The 11,007-nt window shown below is 43.9% G+C and overlaps 1 protein-coding gene across 1 annotated transcript in view; it reads left to right on the top strand.

Moving 5' to 3' along the window:
• The first annotated feature begins 5,074 nt into the window (after positions 1–5,074).
• PTPRC (protein tyrosine phosphatase receptor type C) overlaps positions 5,075–11,007 on the top strand; it is a 91,010-nt gene continuing 85,077 nt past the window's right edge. The window contains exons 1-2 of the mRNA XM_081194563.1: positions 5,075–5,214; positions 5,301–5,419. Coding sequence (XP_081050689.1) covers positions 5,356–5,419 — 64 coding nt within the window. The 5' untranslated portion in view covers positions 5,075–5,214; positions 5,301–5,355. The remainder of the gene's footprint in view (positions 5,215–5,300; positions 5,420–11,007) is intronic.

The raw sequence follows: 11,007 nt of genomic DNA, 5'->3' as shown, positions 1-11,007 counted from the left end.
TTCGTGCGCCCCCCCTCAGCACTAGCCGTGTATAAGATGAGCCTAAATTTTGAACCTCATTTTTGGGTCAAAAAAGCTCGTCTTATACACGGAAAAATACGGTAACTAACCAGTGCAGATTAGCCCCAGGTCAGACCAATGGTACACCTAGTTCAGTATTTTTCACACTGACTGGCATTCCTAGCCTAGCTCGAGATACATGGGACTGAACCCAATGTAAGTGCATTACTGCTGAGCTATGCCCCTTCCCCCTTTGGAATGATAGCAACCTAACTTACATTTGATGGATTATTTGAGCCAACATGGAAGCAGACTGGTGGTTGAAAGGTGGCAGTGGAGCAGCTTTCAAACTGATCTGGTAGGAGCCAAGGATCACCGGGTTTGGGGTGAATCATTGCTCAGAACTAAATATAAATAAATGTGCTGGAAATGTAAGGAAAAAGAAGACACCTTTTATCATATGTGTTGGAAATGTAAGGTAGTAAAAGAATTTTGGGAAATGATATATAATGAGTTGGAAAAATGTTTAAAATAGCCTTTCTTAAAAAACCTGAAGGCTTCCTTTAAGGAATTCCAGGTGTCGAAATCCTAAGGGAGCAGAAAAGACTATTTATGTATGTGACCACGGCTGCATGGATGTTATTGGCCCAGAGATGGAAAGAAGGAAAAGTCCCTACCAGAGAAGAATGGCAGATCAAGTTGATGGATTATGCCAAGCATAGGCAAACTCAGCTCTCCAGATGTTTTGGGACTGCAACTCCCATCATCCCTGACCACTGGTCCTGTTAGCTAGGGATGATGGGAGTTGTAGTCCCAAAACATCTGGAGGGCCGAGTTTGCCTATGCCTGGATTATGCCAAAATGACTAAAATGACTGGAAGAATCAGAAATCAGGAAGACCGAAATTTTAACAAGGAACGGGGGAAATTTATAACTTATCTTACAGACCATTGTAATCAGTTAAAATCGTTAGTAGGATTGGAATATCACTTGTAGTTTAAGGGTGAATTTTGGACACAGTGGAGAGGTAAAAGATTTGGATGATCATAAAAGATGCAGGAGGAAATGATTAACAATAGGACCCACAAAAGGGAGGGGGGAAGTTCAGGAGATTCATTGGAATCTTGTTTTTATGTTGTATGTTGGATATGTGACTGTAAATTTTTAATCTGAAAAACCAAATAAATAAATTTAAAATAAAAAACATAAACATAAACATAAACACAAACATAAACATAAATAAATGTATGGTTTCTTTCCAGGCAGCCACAAAGTGCATTCTGGGTGGAACAAATCAGCATGGACATATACTGTTCTTCAAGTTTCACTTGCTGGCTAAAGAAATGTGTGCATGTGGAAGCTTGTAATCTTTTGTAGTGAGCTTGTTCATACACATCCACCCAAGAAATACAGGAGATGTGTCAATAACAGAATAGTTGACAGCATCAAGGAGCAATCTACTTTTTCCTGATGCACCTGACAACTGGAGGCAAGGAAGGAAGGAGGGAGACTGGGGAAGTTTTCCACTATTCCATAATTTAATTGTGTGATCCTATACATTTCTACTGACGAATACAGTTCATTGGGATTTACTGCCCAGTAAGTGTGGATAGATCGAAAGCACGTCAAAGTGCAAGTAGATAAATAGGTACCACTCCAGCGGGAGGGTAAATGGCGTTTCTGTGCGCTGCTCTGGTTTGCCAGAAGCGGCTTAGTCATGCTGGCCACATGACCCAGAAGCTGTACACCAGCTCCCTCAGCCAATAAAGCGAGATGAGCGCCGCAACCCCAGAGTCGGTCACGACTGAACCTAACGGTCAGGGGTCCCTTTACCTTTAAGTGTGGATAGAAATGCAGCCTTGCCCTCTCGAATGATGCTTGGAAGGTACTTCCATAAATTTGGTTTACAGAACTTTAGGGTTTGTTCAGGAGAATGTGATCGGTTTAGGATGAACTCCAGAGAGTTTGAAGTTTCGTTTCCATCCTTCCTGAGTTACTTTTTGTGACTTTTACAAGAAGATGCTTTGAGTGCAAAAAAAAGGAAAGGAAAATTTCAGATTAGAAAATCAACAACATGCTCTAAGCTCATAAAGCTGCTATGCGTACACAATAACATGCCAGTGTGGACAATTTGTTGGCTGAATAAACTCGTAAAAATTCATAGGAATGGTTGAGAAGCAAACAAAAAGCGGAGTCTGGAAGTGTCTGTCGCAACCACACATGGAAATGTGAAAGCAAGACACAAGGCTGGATGAACTGGGCCATCTTTATTTAATTTAACACTAACGAGGGATGCATAACTAACTGTGGGTGAGCCAACTCTGTCAAGTGTGAGTGATAACTTTTCATATACAGTGGTACCTCGGGTTAAGTACTTAATTCGTTCCGGAGGTCCATTCTTAACCTGAAACTGTTCTTAACCTGAAGACCACTTTAGCTAATGGGGCCTCCTGCTGCTGCTGCGCTGCCGGAGCACGATTTCTGTTCTCATCCTGAAGCAAAGTTCTTAACCTGAAGCACTATTTCTGGGTTAGCGGAGTCTGTAACTTGAAACGCCTATAACCTGAAGTGTATGTAACCTGAGGTACCACTGTAGCTCTTCCCTAGCTAAGCACCACCATTTCAAGTCAGCAGGAAGATGTTCCACTCCCTCTACAGGTCCCACAACCCCCAAATGGGTGTTAAGGATTGCTCCAAAGGCCAAAACATGGGGTGGAATTCAGTGTAGCTCCAAGTGGGCTAAGTGCACTGGGAATGAGATTTAGGGGATGGGGGACAGGGGAAGGAGAGAGGGCAGTCCCATCGTGGAAGTGAACCTTGTGTCATGCAAACAACAACTTAGTTGGATCCCATCCACAAACCACAGTTTGCAATTGCTTCTGAACCTGCAAACTACAGTTAGCACTTGCTGTCCGAATGAGAATTGCAAAGCATATACTGTCCTCGATTTGCAACCCTGGTTGTGACTCAACTCAATGCTGTGGGTGTGCTAAACACTGTAAGAATCTCATGATGTGGGTAGGTGTCTGGAAGAAAGGCGAGAAAAGTGCCGTTTGATTTGGTGATATCTACCACAGAGGGTAGGGACGCAGGTGGCGCTGTGGGTTAAACCACAGAGCCTAGGACTTGCCGATCAGAAGGTCAGCGGTTCGAATCCCCACGACGGGGTGAGCTCCCATTGCTCAGTCCCTGCTCCTGCCAACCTAGCAGTTTGAAAGCACATCAAAGTGCAAGTAGATCAATAGGTACCACTCCGACGGGAAGGTAAACGGCATTTCCGTGTGCTGCTCTGGTTCACCAGAAGTGGCTTAGTCATGCTGGCCACATGAAGCTGTACGCCGGCTCCCTCGGCCAGTAAAGTGAGATGAGCGCCGCAACACCAGAGTCGGCCAAGACTGGACCTAATGGTTAGGGGTCCCTTTACCTTTACCACAGAGGGTACCACCACTGAAATTCTGATTCTATAGAATTTTCTGAATCAAATGGTACCTTCCTTTGCCTATCTGAAAGAAATCTATCAATTTATTTACATATGTTCCTAGGATGCTTCACACACAAAAAACCCTCCTGTTTGGATTATACCTCATTTACAATACCATATGTCTGCATTTTCTTCTTGGGAAAACACTTGATTGGTTTAATGCTTTTCATTCAAATGAATCCCAAGGTGGCTTACAAGCAATAAACCTCAAATTCCTTCACCACATTTCGATGGCCTAGTGGCTAGGTTTCCTCACAACACTAAACCAAACTGTGGCTAAGCATGGATGAGCAGGGGTTTGGGCAAGCAAGTGTGAAAATCAGTTGCTTCATTCCTCACCAGTCTGTTGCTGCCAAACTTCTCAGAGCTCAGCCGCGTTTTGGGTTAGCATTACATACATGCACGCAGACCCACTGTTTGTCTCACTCCAAAAAAAACCAGAAACTAGTCAATATTTTTTTCTTAGGGTTAGGGCTGGCTTCACTCTGGGTAGCTCTGGTTACACTTGCTCATTCACGTTTAGATGCGGGTGGCGCTGTGGTCTAAACCACTGAGCGTCTTGGGCTTGCCAATCAGAAGTTCGGCTGTTTGAATCCCCATGACAGCGTGAGCTCCCGTTGCTCTGTCCCAGCTCCTGCCAACCTAGCAGTACAAAAGCACACCAGTGCAAGTAGATAAATAGCTACCACTGCGACGGGAAGGTAAATGGTGTTTCCATGCACTCTAATTTCCGTCATGGTGTCCTGTTGCGCCAGAAGTGGTTTAGTCATGTTGGCCAGATGACCCGGAAAACTGTCTGAGGACAAACACCAGCTCCCTCATCCTGAAAGCGAGGTGAGCACTGTAACCTCATAGTCACCTTTGACTGGACTTAACCGTCCAGCGGTCCTTTACCTTTTTACCTTGAGCCATAGTTTGGCTTAGTCTTACATGCAGGCTGGGTCAATGGGTCATTATGGTGATGAGAGGTCTATATTTGCCTTCTTTGTACCCCCATTCAGCCTTCCCCATTCAGGCTGGGTACACATGCTCCAAGCTTAAGGCTACAGTTCCATGCCTACCAGCCAAAATGCATATATAAGATTGCACTATAAGACACTTGGACCTAGGCAGAGGGAAGGTTGCATCATGATATGGCAGATACACATGGACCTTCCGATCCCCATAGTGGCCTCCATGGTGGAGGAAGTACACTGTGATGGCCATCCCTCTGTGTGCAGGTGTGGCACTCACACTTCAATGGATCAAACCTTAAGTGAAGCCATTTTTGGAGAAGGAGAACATTTTGCATCATCTGGGACTTCTCCAGGTGTGTTTTAAAGCAGTGAACACTTGAGATATTAGCTGTGATCAACGGTGGTGGCCTCGTCAGTTAAGCATGCTGGCATGCAATTTTCTTAACATTACCCGGCATCGTTGTAGGGGTGGGACTTTCTCCACAGCCACGAGCATTTTAACTCTTTCAGCATTTGACAGAGAAAGCCGTCTCAGTTCCTCAGAAATTCTGGCGGCATCTGCTTTTCGACCAGGAAGTCACAACAAGTGCAACAGCTTCAGAAAAACCTCTGACTTCCTGGAAACTGAAGTCAAGAGAGAAAGAGAGAGAAGAGTGGTTTTAGAGAAGTCAGTAAAAATTGTCTGTGACATCACTTTGCTGTGAAGTGTGTGTGTGTGTGCTTAGTCTCTGGGTGTCAGAGGAAGCTGCTCCCTGAATGATAAGGACGCATTGCAATGTACGTGCGCATAGCCTATTCTACATTTGATTTGGACCTTGGCAAGTCATTTTGCACAGGGCGATAACCATTATTTTGCTTTCCAGAGACTGACACACACATGCTGTTTTGTGAGGATACACATGAGCCCTGGATGTAACCATGTTTTTGTGGCTTAAACTCTTGGCGTTTGGCTTGGCCCTCGTTGTGGATGGACAGGACTCAGGTAGGTGGCAGATACTTGTTTGTTCACTTTGCTTATCGTAGAAACTTATTTAAAAGAACTATCCTAAACGCATCTTGACAAGATCTAAGGGTTGGGTCTAACGTCTTAGGTCTGTGTATCTCATATGCCTGAGTGCCTATGATGATTGAGGTGTGTCAGAATCTTAAGAATATCAGTTACAGCATTTATCTGAATGGTGACGTAGTCATCATTACCACTGGGTAGGAAGAAGTTTCTGGCCCACACTCAGTTGAGATGGAGTAATTGAGACAAGACCTTCAGGTCTGTCCAGCACTTATTGACAGCTCCTGTAGTACGGCCACAGAATCCTCTGCAGTTACTTGGGTTAACAATTCAACACAGAAATAGTTTTTTAGGAGTTAGCTATTTGAAAATGACTGCTTTAAGATAACCTGCTCAACGGTAATATCAAACACGCTGTTTGGTTTTTCATTGCCAGATTCCCCTCCATCCTGAATCTTGGGTTGTCAACCAAGTAGGAATATCAAGTGTCCCTCTTCATTTGGAGTTTGGGTTGTCTGCGTTGTGAAAATATTCACAATGAATCAAGGCAACACTCCTTTTGAACGTGGCGAGCAAGGATTCGCCATGATGCAAATTGTGAAATGCTTCACATTGCAGAAGTCCCACTGAGTTCAATGAGATTTGCACCCAGGTGCGATGGTATACAATTGCAGCCTCAATATAAAGTGTTTTATCTAAAAAAAAAAAAAAAGATAAAAAGATGCATTTAGCACTCAAGTCTGAAAATGTTTAGAACTGGGACAACTTTATAAAGAATGCTTAGGATTGCAGCACTAAGTCACTTCTTTCAAATAATACATAGCACTCAACAGGATTGCGTTTTAACGTTACATAAGGAAACACCTTCTTTTCATTTTCTCAGACTTTCTAAAGCAATGATATTACAGCTGGGTTTGTCTCTCCTCCCCTTTAAAATGGACTTCTCCATTAACTTCTGAGCCACTCCCTGATCTCAGATCCTGTATTCAGTTCCTCAAATTTCAAGCTCTACTGCATCGAAGTTTCTTTTTTAATGTGTTTAACTGATACTATCAGATTGTAGGTGTGCGATATTGGATATAATTACAGATTCCCAGAGCCAGTGGTCCAGTTAGGTAATTTCAGTCTCTGGATTTAATTGTTTTAATGTCCCCCCTTTTTAGATGACAGTGTGCTTCAAATGGTGGTAATGAAATCATTCTGCATTTATGTGTGTGCCGGTCGGGGCAGGAGGATGACTCCTGCTTATTCTGCTGAGTGGGGCCCTGGACTTATGACCATAAGAAGCTGCCTTATCCCAAGCCAAACCACTCATCCATCTAGCTCAGAACGGTGGTACCTTGGGTTACAGACGCTTCAGGTTACAGACACTTCAGGTTACAGATTCCGCTAACCCAGAAATAGTACCTCGGGTTAAGAACTTTGCTTCAGGGTGAGAACAGAAATCGTGTGGCGGCCACGCAGCGGCAGCAGGAGGCCCCATTAGCTAAAGTGATACCCCAGGTTAAGAAGTTTCAGGTTAAGAATGGACCTCCAGAATGAATTAAGTTCTTAACCTGAGGTACCACTGTACGGTCAACACTGACAGCAGCTCCCCAGTGTTCCAGAAAAGCATCTTCCACAGCCCTACCTAGAGATGCTGGGGATCGAATGATGTGCTTTTCCACTAAGCTATGACTACCTCTGTCCTGAAGTGGGGTCCTAACAGTACTGCTGCCCAGAGCTCAAGGAACCTCATTCAATCATCAGCTTCGTAGTCATTGACATGTCTTGCACCCTCTTTCTCCATTTATGCCTTCTCGGTAGTGGCGCCCACCCTGTGGAACACCCTCCCTTCAGATGTGAAGGAAATAAGTAGCTATCCTATTTTTAAAAGACATCTGAAGGCAGCCCTATTCAGGGAAGTTTTTAATAGTTAACGCTGTATTGTTTTTAATACTTGATTGGGAGCCGCCCAGAGTGGCTGGGGAAACTCAGCCAGATGGGCGGGGTATAAATAATAAATATATTATTATTATTATTATTATTATTATTATTATTATTATTATTATTATGACCTTCCGCCTTGTGCCTTTCCAAAACAGAACCCCCACTCCCTTTATACTCCCTGTGCTGCTTATTTCCCCCCTGTTGGGGGTCCTCCACGCACCCTACCTCTCTCGACATTACTTGCTACCTATCCCTTTTCCACTGCACCAAATTATTTGTAAACGCAGACCTGGAACCCAGGGCACTGCTACTTTGCTGCAAAGCTGTTGGGGGGGGGCACATGATTTGCAAGGTTCAAGTAACAGTCTCTTTCGCCCACGTTATTAATGGATGTTTAAGGTCTTCCATGCAAAAATACCCCAGGGTGATTCAGAAGAAGTAAATAAACATGCACTGGGGAACATTCGCTGCGGAGATGCTTACCTGATGGATGGGCTTGCAAGAGAAAGCAACGGGGTGGGGGGAGTACGTATTAAGTGTCTCCCCTGGAAACGGTGACCTGCTTTGCAGCAGAAAAATGCTAGCCCAGGTTTCCAGACCTGGGTTGTTGCTGAGTGCATAGTTTAGGCTTGACAACAGGGGCCTTGCAATAGTTGGGGATGTCGAAACGACTCTTCGCTTTCAGAAATCCCAATGGAGTTGTGATTCTTTGGGGATGCTTCAGCCTCCATAGTTGGTGAGCCAATGGCCAGGAAGGGAGACAAAATTGCTTTCTCTTCCGCTCAGGGTTGTCCAGATGTTGCTGGACTACAATTTCCATCATCCCTGCATCACTGACCTTGTTGGCTGGGACATCATCATCATCATTTGTTATTTATACCCCACTCATCCGGCTGGGTTTCCCCAGCCACTCTGGGCGGCTCACAACAGATTAAAAACAGAATAAAACATTAAAGCTTCCCTAAACAGGGCTGCCTTCAGATGCCTTCTAAAAGTCAGATAGTTGCTTATTTCCTTGACATCTGCTGGGAGGGCATTCCACAGGGCTGGTGCCACCACCAAGAAGGCCCTCTGCCTAGTTCCCTGTATCCTCACTTCTTGCAGTGAGGGAACCACCAGAAGGCCCTTGGCACGGGACCTCAGAATCTCTCAACATCTAGAAGGCCACCTGCCCCCCACCACTAACCTGAAGGGATTGTGATATTTCTGCTGGGGCAAAAGATATCAATATTTAGGAAATACCTGCACAGCTTACCACAAAATATATTACAGGGAAGTAGTAGAGATGTATTAATATTATTATTATTTATTAAATTTGTATACTGCCCTTCATCCGAAGACCTCAGGACAGTGTGCAGCATAAAAATACAAAACGAACTACATAATAAAAACAAGCAAAAACAAAGCAAACCAATAGCACCCCCCCCAAACACAATTAAAAAGACGTAGAATTTTAATCAGCCCAAGGCCTGGTTGAAGAGGAGCATTTTTGCCTGGTGCCTAAAGTTGTATAATGAAGGTGCCAGCTGCACTTCCCTGGGGAGAGCATTCTGCAAATGGGGAGCCACTGCAGAAAAGGCCCTTTCTCATGTTGCCACCCTCTGGACCTCTCTTTGAGGAGGCACATGAAGAAGGGCCTCAGATGATGATCACAGGGTCTGGTTTGCTTCATATGGGAAGAGGCAGTCCTTGAGGTATCACGGTCCTGAGCCACCTAAGGCTTTATAGGTCAAAACCAGCAGTTTGAATTGGGCCCAGAAACTAATTCTATAAGATCCAAGTCTGAGATTACAATGGTGGAAATTAGTACACATGGGCCTGATTCTGCATTTTGCTAATATAATGAAACTCAAGAAGGCAACTTGTAGGGAAGTGACAGTGAGTGGGCACAGAATGCAAACAATCTGCTGGTTTTCCTGAATCTGGTTTCCCCTACCCACCCACCCCAGTGTGGTTCACTTCCAGTTTTGAAGCTTAGCTGTGGGGGGAAAGGCAGTTTGCAAGGGAGAGGAAGGGTTAAGCACGGCATTTCTGCTTATTGATTCTCCCCGGTAAGTAAGTCCGTGTCTACCCTCTGCCCCCAAAGTTAACATTATGGGGGAAAGACTTTGCCCAGTTCTGTCCATCAGCTACTGCGAAACGCAGTAGAATTTAGTGTTTTCTTGCTTCATATGCATATTAAAAACATACAGACACTAAAGAGGTTCTGCCATTCGTGCTCATGACTATACAGAGCAACAGCTTTCCCTTTATCAACAAAGAAAGAATGCTTTATCTTTCCGAAGCTGTCACTCGCAGTATGTTTTAGATTTTCCGGGTTTTAAAATGTTGCGTCTCCGTCAAATCTTACAGCGGTCCCTGAACCAGCATCCATTTAAAACAAAGGTCCTCATTTTTTTGTTTGTTTGAAATCCCCAATAACATAAAGACCAAATGTGAGAGGAGGGTGGGAAATGGTTTGTCACCATTTTCATACTCGGGATTTCTTCTTTTGAGCATTTATGCAAAGTGGAAGTTCAGACTTAGGATGTCCATTCTCAGTTAGGGTGCTCACTTCGATTTATGCGCATACATTTCCTCCCCTTATTTTTAAATTAAAAAAGCAATAAATAGAGGCAAATGGTAGGTAACTCTTGCATATGATAAAAAAACACACCAAGCTGCTAAAGAACAGGATTCTTTTCTTGTGAATTTTTTTGTGGCTGTTCTTCATTTTTATAACTGACTTCCTACAGTTGACTGCTGTTCTCCTTTCTTTAGAAAGAGTAGGCTAGGTTCTGTCTCGGCAACTCACCTCTTTTGTTACTTTATGCAATGTCTAACAGAGAAGGCATAGAAGGGGGCTGGAAGGGAGAGTGTGCGACAATAGTTTTCTTCAAAAGACAGATTTTCATCTCCTTTGCCTGCATGAGGTAGATGCCTGGGGCATGTGCTATCCTAACTAATTGTTGCTATAGAAATCCTAAGAGTTACCAAGATTTAGGAAACGTTGCGGCGCTGAAAGAGCATTACATTATTTCACAACTGTGAAGCAGATAAGAAGGTAACTTTCCCCCTTTGTTACCAGTCCTTTTTCGAAGGGAATATTTTTACCTAGTGTGCTTGTTCTTAAGCAGGTCAACCTGCCTTTTTTTCAGGGACTGTGTGTGTGTTTTATTCTCTAAAAATAATGCCCTTCGTACCTCTTCCCAGGCAGTCAGACAGCTTCATGTAAAAGAGGCTTGTGTGTGGAATTATAGGCACAGCAGAACCCTATGCGTGTTTACTCAGAAGTAAACACCACAGCGCTCACAAGGGCTTATTCCCAGCTCAATCCTAACTAGGTCTACTCAGAGGATTGCCCTACTGAATTCTGTAGAAGCTCATCCAGAGAAGTGGGGTTAGGACTGCAGGCTAAATTACTCAGCTAAATCATATATTAGTGTTGAGCTCAACCCAGCCCCTACTCTGCCCTGAGAAAAATTCTGAGATTTATCTCCCTCCCTCCACTTCCCCAACTAGAAAAAAGAAGTCGGTTTTGCAGTATTTTCTTTAGGTATTCTCTTTTTAAACTTAAAGGTTTCCAACATATAATACAATAAAAACCCCCAAAAAGGTAATATCTAAAGACAGCAAAATAATAAAAAGGGGGGGCG

The sequence above is a fragment of the Podarcis bocagei genome (assembly GCF_964188305.1).
Source record: "Podarcis bocagei genome assembly, chromosome: 5".
Classification (NCBI taxonomy): Eukaryota; Metazoa; Chordata; class Lepidosauria; order Squamata; family Lacertidae; genus Podarcis; species Podarcis bocagei.
This window is presented reverse-complemented; position numbering and strand designations above follow the sequence as displayed.